This window comes from Dendrobates tinctorius, unplaced genomic scaffold, assembly GCF_039654945.1.
Source record: "Dendrobates tinctorius isolate UK_male_01 unplaced genomic scaffold, ASM3965494v1 ptg000120l, whole genome shotgun sequence".
Classification (NCBI taxonomy): Eukaryota; Metazoa; Chordata; class Amphibia; order Anura; family Dendrobatidae; genus Dendrobates; species Dendrobates tinctorius.
The window spans coordinates 38,914,701-38,935,006 of NW_027361788.1; the positions used below are offsets into that span (position 1 = coordinate 38,914,701).

The 20,306-nt window shown below is 44.5% G+C and overlaps 1 protein-coding gene across 4 annotated transcripts in view; it reads right to left on the bottom strand.

Moving 5' to 3' along the window:
- Window positions 1-20,306, bottom strand: part of LOC141046640 (uncharacterized) — a 445,193-nt gene that overhangs the window by 133,420 nt on the left and 291,467 nt on the right. For all 4 annotated transcript variants that reach the window (XM_073541183.1, XM_073541182.1, XM_073541184.1 and 1 more), the window contains exons 7-10: window positions 8,497-9,051; window positions 7,693-7,737; window positions 7,425-7,544; window positions 6,594-6,632 (exon numbers count right to left, since the gene is read on the bottom strand). In XM_073541183.1, coding sequence (XP_073397284.1) covers window positions 6,594-6,632; window positions 7,425-7,544; window positions 7,693-7,737; window positions 8,497-9,051 — 759 coding nt within the window. The remainder of the gene's footprint in view (window positions 1-6,593; window positions 6,633-7,424; window positions 7,545-7,692; window positions 7,738-8,496; window positions 9,052-20,306) is intronic.

The window sequence follows — 20,306 nt, forward strand, 5'->3', positions numbered from 1 at the left end:
AGTATTGGGCCTCCCCTGCCTGAATTACTATGTGACAGCGACATGGCTCACCCCCCGAGGGGTTCGTATACTGGCTTGGTACGGAGGCGCTGGAAGAAGACGCCGCCCCCGGAACGAGGGGCAGAAGAAGCCGGTGGCGGGAAAGGGGCGGAGGCAGGAAGGAGAACGCCAGAACGCCATGATGAAAGAAGATGAGAAGTCAGAAGAACAGGGGGAGGAGGGATTACTCGCCCCTAGGCCACCCACGCAGAGGCTGCGACCGCTGATACATCCCCGGCAGCTGCCGCCACTACCTCACCCCCGATACTGCCATTGGGTGAGTCCTGTTCGGAGAAGATACATGTGGGCGCTGGAGCAGAATGGAGGCCCAGGACCGCAACCCCGCCTGGACCGGGCGCGGTTGTGCCGAACTCCACCAACGATCCCAGCCGAGACTGGTCTGGCCCCGGCTCGGGTGCAACTGCGGTCCATTCCGTCCGTCACTCCGGGGGTTGCGGCAGCCGCCATTCACTACCCAGAATCGGAGCTGGACCTGCGGCTGGAACCGCCAGGTACGATTACTGCCCCGGGGGTGACCTTAGCTTTGGGAGTGGCACCTGTGGATAGGAATGGCCCAGCTGACCTCCGCCGAAGACCCCCGACCGCGGTACCGCTGACTGAGACCCCAATGGACACTGAGGAATCAGACCCTGAGGAACTGGTGGTGGTGCCCACAAGGGATGTGCCATCCCCACAGGCAGTCGATGTTTCAATGGCCCTTTCCATTACCCCGACCAGCCCCTACCTCTCCCTGTGGGAAGCAGAGTACATGCGGTTAGCTAGCCAATAACAAGATGAGGACATTTCCAGTACCACATCTGAAGACAATTCCAGAACCCCAGGAGGGGACCACAATTAGAATCCTTTTCCAAAAATTTCTCGTTACCCAGGAGGGTTTGTTCGCACCAGTTGTGCCTTTTTCTTCTATTTTTCTATTTTTGTTCATCATGTTTTAGTTTGTCTGGTAGCACTTTTGTTGCCCTGTTGATTGGCAGCGTTCTTCAATTTTGAACGAGCGATCATGAACTTGGAGTGATCCAAAAACTTTAATTGTAAATAGTTGCGCCTCTTTAGGTGCCCTTTCTTGGTTTTACATAAGAGACATTTTGCGAAGATAATGTTTTTGCATGGACACTTTTCGAAGATGATGTCTACCTCAAAGGACACTGCAAGAGATCCCGGCTGGGAGTGGTGTCCAGCGCTTAAAAGAATAACTGTTGAATGTTTTACTGTAAAGTATTTGATAATGTGTTTTATGAGAGTATTAGCAACTGAAAAATGGCTTTTATAGAAGAATTAGGAATGTCTGATATAGAGATGAGTAACTTGAATAAAGAATTAAAGTGACAGGTGACGGACCAGGTATTTGCGGTCAGCGTCTAGCGTCTAGAGATAGAGAGAAAGAGAAAGAAAATGAGAGAAGAGTGTGTTACGAGAATAGCACTTTGAATTGAGAATTGTACTTAGAATTAAAAATTTTAGATAGAATTGTTTGTAACGTTTAAGATAAGTACCTCCTATACTAGGAAGATTAGTATAAGAAAAGTTTGTTATGCATTGCAAAATTTTGTATGTTTCTTTGCTGTCTACTTTGTTATCTTGCAGCCCGCGGATGTGCTGTGTTTAACGGGGGGTATGTGGTGTCCCTGAGGCACAATCGCCACAGAGGTACTGCACCTTCTCCTAAGGTGTAGTGCCCCACCATCCTGGTAAGTTGGGAGCGCATTTCCGCACTCCAACACCTGCATCCCACACACAGGATAGTTCAGCACTGATCACATTGCGGCTCATGCTTAGAGGGTAGCAGAGCACCTCTGGTGATTCCTTGCTTTGTAACATGAGATGTGCTGGGAGGTGGGTGGAGATGAGATCCATATAAAAGAGTGGGAAAATTTAGAATTACAGGTCAGTCTGGGGTGAGTCCCAGAGGAGTGAGAAGGACAGTCCGGAGAGTCTGAGGACGGGTCCGAGGAGAGAAGGAGTGCTGCAGCTGCCTCAGTGACCTGAGCCAGCTGGCACGGGAAAGAGAAGAGAAGGAGAACGTAGAACTGCAACCTAAGCTTCCATAGAGAGAAAGACAAGTACGGAATGAAGGAGTAGGAGAACAGAGAGGAGGAGTGGGTTGGATAGGAACCCTGCCTATAGGTTCTCAGCGCAAGACCGGGGCCTGGTCCCTGAGGTTGTATGGACACTTATGGTTCTGCAGCAGACACAGGTGGAGTAGTTGGCTGTAAATGCACTACTCCCATCCAAGACTTGGGACACAACAGCAACACGGATAGAGAGTCGGGATCCAGGAGGTTCCTGATCAGGCTACAGCTGTCTGTCATACAAGTAGAGTTGTTAGGAACATCTGACAGGAGGAACTTCAGAGAACCATGGTACTGGAGCTCTTCACACTAAAAGGCGCAATAGAAGAGTCGTTCAGGAAAGATACATGTTGGCGGAGTGTTGGAGAGGAGAGCCCTGACTTGCCCGGGAGGTTGATTGAGTCTCTACCACGGAGGACACGGCACGGAGGCAGGCACCAGTGGATACCACGAACTGTGAGTAAAGCTTTGAAACTGCAAGCTCTGGTGTCCTCCATTCATTCATCGCTAACACCTTCAGCACCGCTACATCTGGGCACCAGCATCTATACCCTTCTGCGCCTCTCCTCATCCATTGCATCTACACTGCCCTGGGGTTACAGCTTCACCTGTGGGGAGCTACACCATCTAAGCTGCAACACACCATCAACCCCAGAGGATCTGCACGCAGCGTTGGCTAACACCTCACTTGCCAAACACCACAGGTGACGTCACGAACTTTCCACATAAACTACATTACAAACATCATCCGCCATCGATATTGGGCGCCTAGGGCCACGGACCGGGTCACCGCTGCTGTGACACATCTCCCCCTGACACTGGCCTGGTACCGAGTACCCCACTGCCCTGGGTGAAGCGATGGCGACCCAGTTGCACCCGAAAGGCTATACAAGGCAAGCTAATGTTAAGACAACTCTCAGAGTCTATTAAGGACTGGGATGTACCGCTCTCTGCTGACAAACAACTAAAGTGGAAGTCATGGAGGCAATCTCTTTGTGCCTTGGATAAAATCCACATGCCACGTTGTTACACTCCAGCATCCCACGCTACGAGTCAAAGGAAAGAGATCCATACATTATCTGATGCTTCTACTGAAGCTATTGCAGCTGTTGCCTATTTGAAGATTATAGACTCTAACAATGAAGCTCATGTTGGATTTCAGTTTGGAAAGGCTAAATTGGCTCCTAAGCCCGAGCAAGGAACTGGAATGTATACGTAAAAATCATGATGTTCCTAAAAACAGCCCTATTGTCAACTTAAATGCAAAAATTGACAAGCGTTTACTGAGAGTTGGTGGCCGCTTAAACAAAGCTAAGCTAGAGGAGGCAGAAACGAATTATCTAATTATTCCTGGCTGTCACCATATCACCACTCTAGTAATATAACACTATCATGAAAAGACCAAACATCAAGGCAGACACTTCAATGAAGGAGCCTTAAGAGTTGAAGGCCTTTGGATTGTCGGAGCAAAGAGACAAGTTTCCCATTTAATTCATTGATGTGTTCAGTGTCGCAAGACAAGAAGAAAACTGCAGCATCAACAAGTGTCTGATTTACCTGCTGATAGAACAAGCACAAAGCCCCATTTACCTATGTTGGTTTGGACGTTTTTGGCCCGTGGGCAGTCACTGCACTTAGAACCAGAGGTGGACACGCAGAGAGTAAACGATGGGCAGTGTTGTTCGCATGCATGAATGTACTAGCGATACACATAGAAGTAATATAATACATGGATTCCTGCAGTTTCATCAACGCCTTAAGAAGATTCCTCACCATCAGAGGACCAGTAAAGCAACTGAGATCTGATTATGGAACAAACTTCTTAGGTGCCTGTTGAGAACTACAATTAAATTCAACACAAGTCCAGGACTTCTTGGCAAATAATGGTTGTTCATGGCTTCCCATATGGATGGATTATGGGAAAGAATGATAGGCATCACTCGTAGGATACCGGAGTCTATGTTGATGGACTCAAATCTTTCAAGACTCACCCACAAAACCTTAACCACTTTCTTATGTGAGGTAGTGACCCCTGTTACAGCTAGGGGGCACTGTGTGTTCTCCCCAGGATACGTATGTATTGAGGCTATGAGGATGCATTGCAGTCACAGGCGTAGATGGGATTGCAATGGGGAAGCAGTGACCGATGTTACAGGTAGGGGTCGCTGTGTGTTCTCTCCAGGATATGCATGGAGGCATATGAAGACCATAGGTGTGCATGACAGTCACAGACATAGCTGTGACTGCAATACAGACTGATAATAAAAGTAAGTGTTAGTCTTGGACATGTTAGTGTCCAAGACAGAGGTACCGAAAACCTGCTCCGAATGTTGTGTTTGAAGCAGACTGCAGGATAGTAGTTTGTGCAGTCTGTTCCATTCTGGACCCAGGTTTTCCATGTGGCTGAAAGTCACAGGTTTCTGTGTTAAAAGCCCTGCAGGAAAGGGTTAGTGAGTTAGTAAGTCTGAGGAGTCTCAGGCGTGCCAGGGCCTGAGTGAGTTGGTGCTTGTTGGTGTGCAGAGCACAGGACAAAGCGGAGCCAATAGGCCTGGCACCCACAGCATACATAGTACAGAGGGGTGCTGCCATCCATGGTGACTGGAACCGGAGGTGGAAATCCTATGCCGGAATAAAGGGCTAGCGTGTTTAACGGCTGCAACCAGGTGGATATGGTGCCTGGCTGTAGAGACTGTGATACAGCGGTGCAGGACACCCACGGGAATTAGTCAGTGGAGGACTAGCGTGTGTAGCGACTGCAATCTAAAGGATGCCGTGTACATTATAGTGCTATGAACTGGTGTGAAGTGAACACTGATAATATGCACTTAAGTTATTTGCATTTGTGTGGATTGGAACCTTTCCTGTGTGAAGATAACACATTAAAGAGACGTTTATGTTTGAACTTTGTGAGTCACTGACTCATCACTGTGTACGGTGTTACCGCTGCATTATACTTAGCTATTGTAAACTCAAGACCTCTTGTTCCCATATCTATGGATCCTGAATGTCCTGCTATTTTACTCCAGCAACTCTCCTCACTCAGAAACTTTTCCTAGTTTACCTGAAGACTGTGTCCGGTAACAAATATCTGAGGCAGTGGAAACATGTACAACATCTGGAGTAGATGGAAGATGGAGTACCTTACTCTCCTCCAAAGACGAAGAAAATGGCAACAAGTTAAATCGAGTTTATAAGTAGGAGATCTTGTCCTCATGAAAGACCAGAAAATGGAAAGACACTCATGGGCTATGGGACTTATATCTAAAACCTTTCCAAGTAAAGATAGCAAGGTGCGCAAAGTGGAAGTCACGGTCACAAATCATGGTGACCACAAATCTTTTCATTAGGCCTATATCAGAGGTTATCTTACTCATACCGGTTGAGAATTGATCATCCACCCAACCAGCAGGAACTTTTGGACTATTTAAGATGTTCTGATTGCACTGGAACTTGAACCATTGGATTACTTCAGGAACTGGTTATACACATTTGTCTACCTCGTTTATATGTTATTATTTTTGCATTGCATGCATTGTTTTGTCTTTCAGGTTGAAGTATCCCTCAGTGTCCTTAAGGAAAATACCTCCATTTCAAGACTGTTAAAATAGCAAATTCCGAGGATTTCAGATGGGGAAGTGTGTTGTTAGCTATATGGTTTAATTCCATCTATTGTATTTGTTGTACTTTGCTGCCATCTACTGGCCATTGTAATATTATGTTCTTCATGTATTATTACTGAGCTTACTCATACCTTTTTTTCTGAAACCCCTCCTATCTTTATCTCATTTCCTTCTTCTTGGTCAGTGCCATCTTGGACAACACATGCTTCAGGACTGGAGAAAGGATTCTCTTGTTACCTCTAACTTTGTGCTTCTAACTTGCAGTACTAACTCCTACCTCATCTTCATCCCTTCATCTTCTCTGACATATCACGTCATATCATCAAGGTACTGCGAATAAAACCTGTTGAATTCATCACTGCCTCATCCTTCCGGACTAATCACGTGCAGCTCATCAGGAATAGTAGCAAGAGTTAACGAGTTAACGCTATCTGCTATTGCTTACACAGAGAACCGTGTTCACATCACTCAGTCACATCTCACCCATTTACATCGGTGGCAGAATATATATAGATAGAGAGAAAATTCTCAATATTAATAAATATACTATTTACAAAATATGCATTGATCAGTTACAGTTTGTCATATGCAGGTTGGTGAATCTTGTTCAGTCCCACCTTGGGTTTAATAGTTTATGGAAAGCCGAAAAACAACAATATAAAGAAGTGAAGTGACAACTCACTATAGAAACAGATGTCAGAGGGAGAAGTGAGAGGTACAGTGAACCTAGTGTAGCCTTATACTACTATATTTAGTCATTTCCCTATAAAGAAAACTAGAGGACAGAAGAGGGTCCATTGTACCAAGAGGTCAGCCACCTTGTGATAATGAAGGGCACACTTACAGGCCAGCCGGCATGCAGCAGCTGATAAAATGATGTTTGCTGCAAGAGAAGAAAGAATAATCATTAGTAAGGCAGAAGACCTTCATAACACTCGATTATGTTCACTTATATGATCTGACATGAGATGGCCTTTGGTCTGCTCCTGTTTTCCATTCAGAGATATCATAGGCACAATGTGTGAATCCAATATACATCATTGGCCACACATAAAGGGTTTTTTTGCTGCCATTTAGTTGTTAACATTGATGTGGGTGGTGATTTGGATCCCTGCGCTGCCCAGATAATAACAGTGAACCATCAAAATACAGAACAAGAAGAGTTGTCATAAGGACAAATTATGCCTGACAACTCAAGCACTGATAACACCGATAAGTGGTGAATATCTTCCTTAGAAGCCTATAGACATTGATCTACAGACAGAAAAGGTCTGCATACACATTAAACTAAAGTTGGCTTAACCCACCGATATTGGTTGACAGTCTAAAGTATAATGGGGTCTCCCAACTCTCCCCCCACAGATCACCCTTAAAGGTGGCCATACACATTTGAAGAATGTTGTAAGATGCTGTTCATTTTGCATGAATCATCTGTCAATCTAATGTGTATAGTGGTGTCTGGCAAGAACACATGCATTTTCAGCTGAATAGAGCTTGCACATGTACATAGAAAACAGGAGATACAACGGTAGGCTGAAGCAGTGTCCAGCTGACAGATATCTATGATTTATGGCCATCTTATGGGGTAACCAGGGACTTTGTCGCTGTAGATCACAGTATAATCTTGGTGTAATGTTTCGGCAATATCTAAAAATGAACTGATGCATAGACTTACATAGAAAGCTGCCCAGTCCTCAGGGGAGTTGCCCCATATCATTATGGTGGGTAATCCTGGTGGTCCTCGAGGCCCTGGATTCCCTGTCATCCCCATACGCCCCATAAAGCCGGGGTCACCCTGTCATACAATCATAGGGGTTTAGTGATACTAAATCAGACAATCACATTCAGTAAAAATAATGCAAAATTCATTCACTCATAGACCACAAATCCTGGCTTGTCTTCACATGTCGCATAAGATGATCTGCATGCAGATTTTCACTTACCTTATCTCCTTTAGTACCAGAAAACCCAGGCCGACCAGGGCATCCCTGGAAAGCACACAAAATATATTTCATATTTATATTCAATATATATTGAATATATTTAAAATGACAGTGTATGTCTATAGTATCTGAACCTCCAATACTATGAAACTAGGGTAAATGATCAGATGGGGCTGTTAGGAGATAAAAACTCACCTGTTATTACATTGGCTGCATTCTCTACTCTATCCTCTAGAGGTCAGTGTTTATTCTGTATCATCCAATACTGCAGATGTTTTGTAATGGGAATTGCATTGGATAATGAATGAATGAATTTAGGCAACATCCACAAGACACTGATTCTCCCTCACAACAACATTGCCTCCCACTGGTCTGATAATAATGACTTATCCTTATCAATATTATATGATTGTAATCCCCCTTTAATTCGAGACCTCCATTAACAGGTGAGCCTATGCTGGTGCAGCAGGAGAATTGAACATTTGCTGCTGGGTTACTTTGCACATTTCAGAAGCTGACAGGTACGCCCTGCTATTAGTTTACCTACAAAGAAAATATCTGACAAAAAAGGAGCGTCCAAATGTGAAATTTCCTCAAAGGAATTTTTTTTTTTACTTAAATGCATGTATTTTAAGTTAAAAAATAATTTTTATACAAAAAGGATGGTGTGGATTTCTGCCGTTGTGGATATTGCTGATGATCTCTGGGTAATCCTTGGCAATATCTACATCGGTGCATTTCAATGTAATTCTACCTCTAGTGTCCCACCTGAAGATGGAGCACCATGACCACTACATTACTCACAGGAGGACCACGTGGTCCTGGATACCCCCGGTCATGTGTCTTCTTTATCTTTTGGCTGGTAGAAGTCACCTGTATAACTCCAGAATCTCCCGACCCCCCTATTGGATAGTCATCTTTGGACGAGATTGTGGGACTTGTCCCTAGTCTTCGTATTTCTGGTGCTGTAGCACTTGTCAGTGGGTTGAGGGTCACATTCATCATGGGCACTGAGCTTGGTTTGGCAATGGTAAGGTTTTTGGTAAGGTCTACAATGTCACCACTGAATTTGTCAACAGGAAGCTGTCCCGTCTCTACAGAACTTTTCTCCTTTTTCTCTGTTGTGATGTTTTCCTCAGTAGGGTCCACTTTCTTGTACAGTTCGTCTTTCTTTATTACTTTCCCGATAGAACCAGGGACAAGAAGTGAATTCTGATCATACGCCGGTATGAACCCTTCTTCTTTCAGAGTCGCCAAGTCCAACTCATTCAGGTATTTGTGGGATGTGGTGTCCATGGTCTGCTCCACTGTGGCCCCATTCCCCACTAACTCCTTCTGTGATGTGTTAGACTGAAGACCCTGGGAAAAAATATGTCACAATTAGGTGAAACAATCGTAAAATGATAAATAGAGACACTGTAAATCACTGCCAATACTGCAAATGTTCTAGATCGTCTATATGCAGGAAGTCACCCTAAAAGGTCCATCTAGAATATTTGGTTTATCATCATTTTAAAATAAAAGAAAAAAAAAGATTTTGGTTATGTCAGATTTTTTAGCATGCTGTCGGCTGTATGTTATGTCTGCCATACTGATCGTTATTACAAAGGACCCACTGAAATATTGATCAATCACATGGTGACCGATTGTAACCTAATATGTGTGAGTGTAAGGAGGTGGTAGGGACCCTCATGTACCTTCTCTCTCCTTAAGGCTGTTCACCAGTGTAACATGCAGCACCCTGATGTTTTATTAATGCTTTACTTTTTACTATTGCGTGCACTGTAATGTAAATGTATTTGTCATGTGTTGCACTTAACGCCCCGTTACACACTGCGATATCGCTAGCAATATCGCTGTAAAGTCACCGATTTTGTGACGTTGCAGCGATATTGCTAGCGATATCGCTACATGTGATACTTACCTCCGACCGGCTCCCCCGCTGGTTATCGCTGATCGCGAGAGAACATCCTGGACCATTCCTCATCGGCCGCTTCCTGCTGGGCTTCCTGTGGCGCCGATGAGCGACGAGTGGAGCCGGGCGGGAGGACGCAGGATCGCCGCGTCTGACAGGTAAGTAGCGATCCCCGTCCCCAGCGATGTCGCTGGTGAGATCTGCCTGTGTGGCAGCTCACTAGCGACCACTTAGCGATGTACCAGCGATCCTGACTGCGTCATATCGCTGGTCGGGATCACTGGTGCATCACTAGGTGTAACGGTATCCTTAGGCTTAGGGATAGATTAGGAAGTAGTGCAGGATCATAGGGGGATTAGAATAGAGGGGCTACATTAGAGATAGAGAATAGGATCGATGAGAATGATAGGTTAGGCACAGGCAGCAAAGGGTTATCCAGTGGTGAGGAGTTAGAACAGAGCAGGGGGTATAGGACAGGTACTTCCTGGTTCTGTCAGACGCCCGGGCAGCCTGCCCAAGGGCAGGACGTGTGAATAGAGAGAGAGAGAACAAGGACTAAAGCCACAGGCTGGAGAACAGTGTAAATGGGCACCAGCTCAACAGAATCATCCCCAGGAAGGATTTGGGGTCTAGGATTGGGGCGGGAGCAGCTGAGATTGCGTTCCCGGCACCTTTCCCAATTGGAAACGAGGGGCTGACAGGTTGGTGGTGACGTGTAATGAACAGATGAGACATGGATTGCCCAAAGAGGCTGCCCGGATTGCAGGTACAAGAGAGACATGGGCTGGACATGGATTGTCCAAAGAGATGGCAGGAATTGCCAGGAATAAAGGAGGAGAGATTATGGAGAGAATGGAGTCTTCCCGGAAGGCAGGGAAAGTAAAAGAAACATTGCCCTATGTGAACTGTGCTGCTGATGTGATGGATGCCTTATTGTTTAGTAAAGTTCAACTGTTGTAAACGAACTATGACTCTGTGGTATTTACTGGAACCTGGAAGTCAGAAGCTGGAGCGACAGAGATTGAAAGGATTCCAGCAACTGATGTGAGTACACTGCTGCACACATCACACACTGCAGAAAGAACTTTGTATTTCATCTGTAGGGCGCCAGGGTGTGGGAACAGTGCAGCCCATTACCACGACTACCACCCTGGCTGCCTTACATGAGTACCTGAAGATATAGCATAGGCTTTATAAATGCAATATAATAGTCAAATACACTGGGTCATTTGTAGATTGTAAGGCTGGTTTCACATTTGCGTTTTTTAGCGCTGGAAAAAAACGCATACCTGCGCATGCGTTTTTTCCCCTATATTTAACATGGGTGCGCATACCTGCGCGCTGGTAAGCGCATGTATGCGATTTTCATGCGCTGCGTTTTTTTGGGGTGTGCGTTGGTATTTTCCAGACGCAGCATGTTGCATTTTTTGGCCCTTGAAAAAAGCGCATGCGCACGTATGCGCACGTTTTGCGCTAAAAATGGCCATTATAGCCTATGGATGCGCATACGTGCGCACTGGCATGCGCAGGTATGCGTTTTTTTAGCGCTGCGTTTTTTTGGTGGTGTCCACTTGTTGTCCTAGTTATAATCTTCTAAAGTCAAAAAAAAAAAGTCTATATAAAGGAGGTGCCTGCCAAAACTCTGCCACTACTACACTGACAGATTGAAGAGCAGACAGTCAACCAAGAACCCATTATATCAGCGAAGAATGTGAGTATATTACATTATATGCCTGTCCTTTTAAATTATGTATGTACTAATGATTTTTATTATTTTTACATGCAGTATGTCTTCAGAATCAGAGTATTCCCCATCGCGGCAGGAATTGGCGCAAGCAGACCGTGAGGTGATTATTTTTGTGCATCTGGTAAGTATATCTGCTGCTTCTCCAAATCTCTTACGTTTTTTTCAACTTTTTTAAGACATCGTCATCATCCTCTTCTGTGGACGGGACTAGTGAGGGCGAAGAGCAGGAGCAGCGAAGCCAAGTCCCGGTGATGATACGGAATGTAAGTATCAAATGATTTGTAATGTTCTTTATTTTTTATCTTCTATTTTTACTCTTTTTTATGTTTCTTTTTTTGTAACTTTTTATTCAATTTAAATTGGATTATTCTAATGAATGTGTTTTGTCTAGGTTCCACAACGAGATGGAGACGTGTACCAGGATAATGAGCAGCTCATCAGCCTGGTCCAGGAGCGTTCGCCGTTGTGGGACAGCCGTGACCGGCTGCACAAGGACATTGTGGTGACCCGGCGGCTATGGAATGAGGTGGCCGCAGCGTTGATGGATGGCTGGGACAGCGCCACAGCATCCTCCAAAAAGGCGTTTAGTGAGTATTTCCCTGCTCTGTATTGTGCCGCAGTGACTGTTGTCCTTGACGGCACTGTTGGGTTTCGTGCTAGGTGTATTCTAGCAGGAAACCCAACAGTGTCATCGGGGTCTACAGTGACTGCTTTGAGTATTGTATTGCTACATTGTGCCGCAGTGACTGTTGTCCTTGACGGCACTGTTGGGTTTCGTGCTAGGTGTATTCTAGCAGGAAACCCAACAGTGTCATCGGGGTCTACAGTGACTGCTTTGAGTATTGTATTGCTACATTGTGCCGCAGTGACTGTTGTCCTTGACGGCACTGTTGGGTTTCGTGCTAGGTGTATTCTAGCAGGAAACCCAACAGTGTCATCGGGGTCTACAGTGACTGCTTTGAGTATTGTATTGCTACATTGTGCCGCAGTGACTGTTGTCCTTGACGGCACTGTTGGGTTTCGTGCTAGGTGTATTCTAGCAGGAAACCCAACAGTGTCATCAGGGTCTACAGTGACTGCTTTGAGTATTGTATTGCTACATTGTGCCGCAGTGACTGTTGTCCTTGACGGCACTGTTTTTTTTTTATCAACAGTGGACAAAGTCCGAACACGTTGGCGTTCGATCAAGGACCGCTTCAACAGTGATGTTCGTGCTGAGGGCCAGGTTCGCAGTGGATCTGCGTCAAGGACCAGAACTAGATACCGTCACTATCACGCGTTGCAGTTCCTAAGACCGGTCCTTGCCACGAGATCGTAAGTATTATAAATTTTGGGTTTTTATTTTTATTAATCTGTGTTTTTCTAATCCACAGCTGATGCTTCTTGTAAAGGCATGGTAGTAATGATTTTCCTTTCTTCAACAGCACCTGGAGCAGCACCCTGCAACCTGGCCCTGGAGCGGTCCTTCCTCGGACGTCCTCTGACCCGTCCCAGCCATCCGACAGCCAGGAAGCACCTTGCAGGTCAACCACACACACAGCTGGTGACCAGGAAGCTGGGCCATCAGGTGTTCCCCTGTCCCAGGTCTCTGCCACTGGTTATGCGGGCACTACCCGCCAGCGGCAGAGGGCCTTGGACAGGAATGTCTTGCCCGAGTTTATGCATTTGAGCGAGACATTTAATTCCAGCCTCAAGTCACTGTCCGACAGAGTTGAAAGCGGTTTTGCACTCATGGAACGTGGTTTTAACCACTTTGAACACCGCTTCAATTCTGTAGAACAGCGCCTTGACCGTCTGGAGGCCGACCTCAACAGACCAGCACACCATTTTTTTAGTAAGATTGAAAAGGGCATGGCTGAACACCTTAGTCCTGATCAACAGCTGAATGTGCTGCAGGCCTGCAACAATGCTTTCTTGCAGGCTATGCAGCATAATCGGTACGGTCAGCAGTCAGTGGTGTCCTTTCCACCTGTGCCACCATTGACTCGCTTCACCTCACTACCGACTTGTGCTGCATACCACTGCACGGACACCTCTATTCAAAGCCAGGACACCCACCGTTACACCACCACAAGTATGAGTGCAGCTGGTCACTTCACCGACACCACCATGGCAAGCGCTGCTCCTGTCTGGAGCACCACCGCCACTCCCATGCATGCGTGGAGCTCAGCCACCACTAGGCAAACATGGAACAGCCCTGCCGCTACAACAACATGTAGTAGCCCTGCCACCACCACTCTGCAAACCTGGACCATCACTGCCGCCACCAGTCCTCCTGCAAGGACGAGCACTGACAACGAAGAGCAGCAGCAGCAGCCACCTCAGCAGCAGCAGCCACCTCAGCAGCAGCAGCCACCTCAGCAGCAGCAGCCACCTCAGCAGCAGCAGCAACCACCTCAGCAGCAGCAACCACCTCAGCAGCAGCAGCCACCTCAGCAGCAGCAACCACCTCAGCAGCAGCAGCCACCTCAGCAGCAGCCGCCACCTCAGCAGCAGCCGCCACCTCAGCAGCAGCCGCCACCTCAGCAGCAGCAGCCACACCTGCAGACGGGGGACCTACACTCAATATTTGCCCCTAGTTCAAGGCGAAATCTATCAAGGCGGGCATTGGGCCAAAGTCGGTCCAGGCACACAAGCCTACGGCGACATGCCATTACAACTAATGTACCTGAACAGATTTCCTCTCCTCCAAGTGATCCTAGTTTAATTCCCTTAACTGGACTACCTTCCCCCACAAGTTTTGTTGCCCCTTCCCCTCAAACACCGTCTTCAACAGCAAGTGTTGCATATTCCCTGCACACCCCCAAATTGAAACCATCTGCCCCCAAACGCCGGAAAAAATAATTTTTTGGTTTAGTTTTGTGATAAAAAATAAATTTACATTTGTGGTTCACCATTACTAAGTTTCATTAATGTTGTTTGCGCCGCTCACACACACTGATGGGTAAATACATATTAAAAACCAACCCAAGGCCTAGTATAGTCATATGTGAAATAATACACGGACTAGTATAGTCATACCAAGGCCTAGTGTAATAACTCGAGTTTTACCAACTTGGATCTGGTTTCATGAAAAACAAACTGTTGAAACTTGTCTTAAAAATAAGTTTCTTTCTAGTTTCACCAGTTTGTTTTTTGTGAAACAAGATGCTAGTTGTTAAAAATCGAGTTATTACAGTAGGCCTTGGTATGACTATACTAGGCCGTGGTATTTCACATATGACTATACTAGTAGGCCCAAGGCCTACTATACTCATATTTGAAATACCACGGCCTAGTATAGTCATTCCAAGGCCTAGTGTAATAACTCTAGTTTTACCAACTAGAATCTGGTTTCATGAAAAACAAACTGTTGAAACTTGTCTTAAAAATAAAGTTTCTCTCTAGTTTCACCAGTTTGTTTTTTGTGAAACAAGATGCTAGTTGTTAAAAATCGAGTTATTACAGTAGGCCTTGGTATGACTATACTAGGCCGTGGTATTTCACATATGACTATACTAGTAGGCCCAAGGCCTACTATACTCATATTTGAAATACCACGGCCTAGTATAGTCATTCCAAGGCCTAGTGTAATAACTCTAGTTTTACCAACTAGAATCTGGTTTCATGAAAAACAAACTGTTGAAACTTGTCTTAAAAATAAAGTTTCTTTCTAGTTTCACCAGTTTGTTTTTTGTGAAACAAGATGCTAGTTGTTAAAAATCGAGTTATTACAGTAGGCCTTGGTATGACTATACTAGGCCGTGGTATTTCACATATTACTATACTACTAGCCCAAGGCCTACTATACTCATATTTGAAATACCACGGCCTAGTGTAGTCATTACAAGGCCTAGTGTAATAACTTTATTTTTACCAACTAGAATCTGGTTTCATGAAAAGCAAACTGTTGGTTTCAAGTTTCACCCGTTTGTTTTTCGTGAAACAAGATCCTAGTTGGCAAAAATTGAGTATGCCTTGTTATGACTATACTAGGCCGTGGTATTTCACATATGACTATACTAGTAGGCCCAAGGCATACTATACTCATATTTGAAATACCACGGCCTAGTATAGTCATTCCAAGGCCTAGTGTAATAACTTGTAAGTTGGAATGGAGCAGATTACATTCATCCACTCAATGCTGACTTGTATTCCCCATGGACTTTCATTGGGGTTGGGTTTTGAGGGTTGTGTTTTGAGAAAATCACATACTTTGTTTTCAACTAGTTGCACAATTTTCTCTTGAAAAAAAATGGTTTCCTGATTCATGGCCTGCAGCTTTGCTCGTTCCAATATATTTCATGCAGACTAGCAATGCTGCATTTTAACTCATATGTGTATTTACCTGCCCAGGTGTGTGAACATCATAAAATTCAGTTATACATGGGAAGTTTTTTATTAAATTGGAGTTTAAAAAATATAGTGCACTCAGTAATGGTATCAAATAAGGTTTTTTATTACCATAAACAAACAAAAACATTACACCATTTCATCTTGCCAGTGCACCCGTCCTACATCAGAAATAAAGTAGGCCGCAAATTGGTCCCTCATTTGGCCAACTTCAACGGATGACCTGAGAGTGTGCTGAGTGAATTCAGGCAATGGGTTAGGAGCATCATCGTCCAGTTCAAAGGTCGGGTGCTCTTTAGCCATCACAAAGTTATGTAGAACCACACAGGCCTTCACCACCTCATCGACTGTTTCAAGTTTAAGATTAATGGCCGTGCCCAGAATTCGCCATCTGGAAACAAGAATCCCAAAAGCACACTCGACAGTTCTTCTGGCCCTGGTCAGCCTGTAATTAAATATTTTTTTGGTGTGGTCCAAGTCCCGGCTGGAGTAGGGTTTCAGTAAGTTTCCGCACATTTGAAAAGCCTCATCGCCAACCATTACAAAGGGCAGTGGCGGAGCTTCGGTGTGAGGAAGAGGCCGTGGCATAGGGAAATTAAATTGGTTGCCATACAACCTACGGCCCATGTCTGAGTTTTTAAAAGCCTGCGAGTCATTACCACGGCCAAATGCTCCAATGTCCACTGCTACAAACATACATCCGGCATCCGCAATGGCCATGAGTACTATTGAAAAGTACTTTTTGTAATTATAGTACTCAGATCCCGTTCTTTGGGGTTTGATGATCCGTATGTGTTTACCATCAACAGCTCCCAAACAGTTGGGAAAATTGCATACTGTCCAGAATTTGTCAGCAATTTCCATCCACTTTTCAGCGGTGGGCAGGGGCATAAATTCTGGGCAAATAACATTCCAGAGAGCCCGGCAGGTGTCAGCAACAATTCCAGACAAGGTAGAGATTCCAATACGGTACTGGAAGTGTAGTGAAGATAGGGTTTCTCCAGTCGCCAGGAATCTGTGAACAGACAAAGAAGTAAAATTAATATTTATGTATATTATTTTAAAAAACTATAAAATAAAATATTAGTACATTCACGAAAACTAATTACCCACGGTTTTGAATACTAAATTTAAAAAAAACCCAGCAGACCGCACCCCTTGGTTTTTAAAACATACCGTAATGTCACCAGTAGCCGTTCCTCAGGAGGAATCGCACGACGGAGCTGTGTGTCCTGTCTCCGGATGGATTGTTGGACACGAGCAAGCAAATCCATGAAACTTTCGTGGGACATCCTGATATAATCTGTAAATTTCTCCGGGTTTGCCTGTAGCTCGCTGTAGAGGGTGTGGTATGCCCCACGGCTCTCCCGGAGTTCAACAATCGGATGTATCCACATACGCCGCTGTCTTCGCTGCCTCTCTCTTCCTTTGTTCATGGCAAGCAACTGCATACGCCTGAGCCATCGCGATGTCCAAATCCAAGTTGAAGTGAAAACTCTTCCAGCGCAGATCCATGGTCACGAGAAGAATCAAGCAAATGTGAAGAATACTGTAGACAGGGTCTATATATTAACATACCACACCCACAATGAAGTCCCATTGGTCTTGTGTGTTGTTGAATGGTTGTTTTTTCATTTTTGTGGGGTTTTTCCAAAATCTGTAAAAAAACGCAAACGCACAAAAAACGCATACAAACGCGCAAAAACGCTGCGTTTTTTTCCTGCATGCGCATAAAAATGCTTGAAAAAAACGCAGCGTTTGTATGCATTTGTATGCGTTTTTTTAATGCGTTTTTTTGCGGGAAAAACGCGCTGCAAAAAAAAGCAAGTGTGAAACTAGCCTAAGGCAGCTAAAGGTGCCTATATACTTATGAAAGACAATTCTGAAAACTTTGGTAAATTTAGGTAAACTTCTTGGCTGTGAACCAAGGTGCAAAACAGTCACAAATGAAACAGAAATGACATCTCACTCTTAGCGAGCACAAAGCACGGAAAGTCTCTCATGGGCGAGACATTTGGCAGTTCTAACATGCACGTAATAATCTGTGACTTTCGGAGCCCTATCTCACTTTTAGCATCGAAAGTGCCTCCCTGATACTGTGGCATTATTAGGCCATATGCCAGGAGGCAGATCAGTTATTCAAGCAATTAGAAATGTTGGCTCTTAGCTCAATTACAGAACACAGCTCTTTAGTATCAGCAGGTCGTATCCAGGGCTGTCTAAAGCAAGAACGTGCCACCTTTTAAACCATCTCATATGTCCACGAGAGTAGCGCAACCACACCACTCTTGATGGTAATAGTTGCGGAAAAGAGACAGTCCTCTGAAGCTTGGGGAAATTATTGGATGAGACTTGGGTATAAACCGCCACCAGGTAAACTTGGCCAGTGCCTTATCAACTGTGAATAGAAAGGGATTAGTTATGATAAAATCCAAAATGTTCAACTTTTCTTTCCTCCAACACCTGTCATCAAGGGATCAACTCCATACACATTAAATAGTTGGCTAGCTCCACTTAATACCCATTGATGAATTTCTCAAAATCTACTACTTAAAATTGGACTTCATGGGGACTTCACTTGAATCTGCTTGACATCCCCCAATATCTTGGACCAATTATACTCTTGTCAGGTTTTACAGAGCTGGTCCCCATGTTAGATTTTACAAGGGAAGATAAAAGCAAAGGAAGTAACACATCAGAGCAAATGACCAGATAAACAATATAATGTCTACTGTCCATGTGGGAGAAGTGTGTCCACATCAGGTTCCTGGGAAGAAAGTGACAACATTTCTGGCACTCATTAAAGGGGTTTCCCTATGTAACCTAATCAATGCTGTTTTGATCTTTATGCTGCATTGTATCAGTCTGTATTATTGGGATTTGCAGAGCAGTCTCATTCTTACATCTCTTGGTGAATTTGAGGTTTTGTAAAATCACTTGTCATGTTTCAGATGATTACTTTTTTTTTAACTTTGTTTATTGAAAATATACATAAGAACAAACACATTTCTGATGTCCATAAACAGGAGTACACTTTGTTATTACACTGGTTTACAAAATTAGAAGCAACAATGTATGAATTAGTAGTTTTCACTCCCCTGTCTGGTCATTAACCGTCCAGCAATGTTATACTGTGGTTATATATTTAATATTATTATTTATTATTATAGTGCCATTTATTCCATGGCGCTTTATATGTGAGGAGGGGTATACATAATAAAAACAAGTACAGTAATCTTAACCAATACAAGTCAAGACTGGTACAGGAGGAGAGAAGACCCTGCCCGCGAGAGCTCACAATCTACAAGGGATTGGTGAGGATACAGTAGGCGAGGGTAGAGCTGGTCGAGAAGTGGTTTGGTCGATTGGTGGTTACCGCAGGTTGTAGGCTTGTCAGAAGAGGTAAATCTTCTGTTTTTTTTTTTAAGGTTTCTATGGTAGGCGAGAGTCTGATATGTTGTGGTAGAGAGTTCCAGAGTAGGGGGGATGCGCGGGAGAAGTCTTGTATGCGATTATGGGAAGAGGAGATAAGAGGGGAGTAGAGAAGGAGATCTTGTGAGGATCGGAGGTCGCGTGCAGGAAAGTACCGGGAGACGAGGTCACAGATGTATGGAGGACACAGGTTGTGGATGGCTTTGTATGCCATGGTTAGGGTTTTGTACTGGAGTCCTTGGGTAATGGGGAGCCAGTGCAGGGACTGACAGAGGGGAGGGGCCGGGGAATAGTGGGGGGACAGGTGGATTAGTCGGGCAGCAAAGTTTTCAATAGATTAGAGGGGAGGCTTCTCCCCTCTTGTATCAATTATCTTGTATCAATGAGCTACAGTATATTGTACAATGGTCTGCACCCTTCTGATATTAAACGTGGTACTTTTCCCTGGCATGAAGTCTGATCTGGATGTATAATTTCGAGAATGACACTATTAAGTCTAGTGGCTACGATTTTTGTGAATATCTTATAATCTACATTTACTAACGAGATTGGACAGTATGATCCACATTCTAGCAGGTCTTTCCCTTCTTTTTTAAGAACTATTATGTTTGTCTCACAAAAGGAGTTTGGTAAGCGTTCCCCTTGTTTGGTCTGCTGGAAGACTTCCAATAAAAGGGGGGCTAGAGTATCTTGGTATTTTCTGTATAACTCAATGGGAAAACCATCTGGGCCTGGTGCCTTTCCCTTAGTCATTTCTTTAATAGCAGTAATTATCTCATCCAATGTAAAATTTGGGTAGTTCAATTCAAAGCTCACAGCTTTTTTTCACAATGCTTATATTGGCTGGTGGTGCATTATATATACAGAGAATAACATAATTTTTAGAATACTCGTGTGTACAAGTACAAAGCATCCCTCCAGGTCTCTATTCTCTATTGGAGGCCTTAACCTCCCATCTTACTGACTTATATATAAGAAGAGATACTCCTCTTGAATATCTCGTGTGGAAGGAGTGTAAAGACCATTGCACCCATGTATTATGGATCCATTTGGCTTTATCTCTAGTGAGGTGAGTCTCTACCAGGGCTATTATGAGGGTGGCATTTCTTTACCTGCGAGAAAATTTTACCGTATTTTTCGGATTATAAGACGCACTTTTGTTCCCCCAAATTTTGGGGGAAAGTGGGT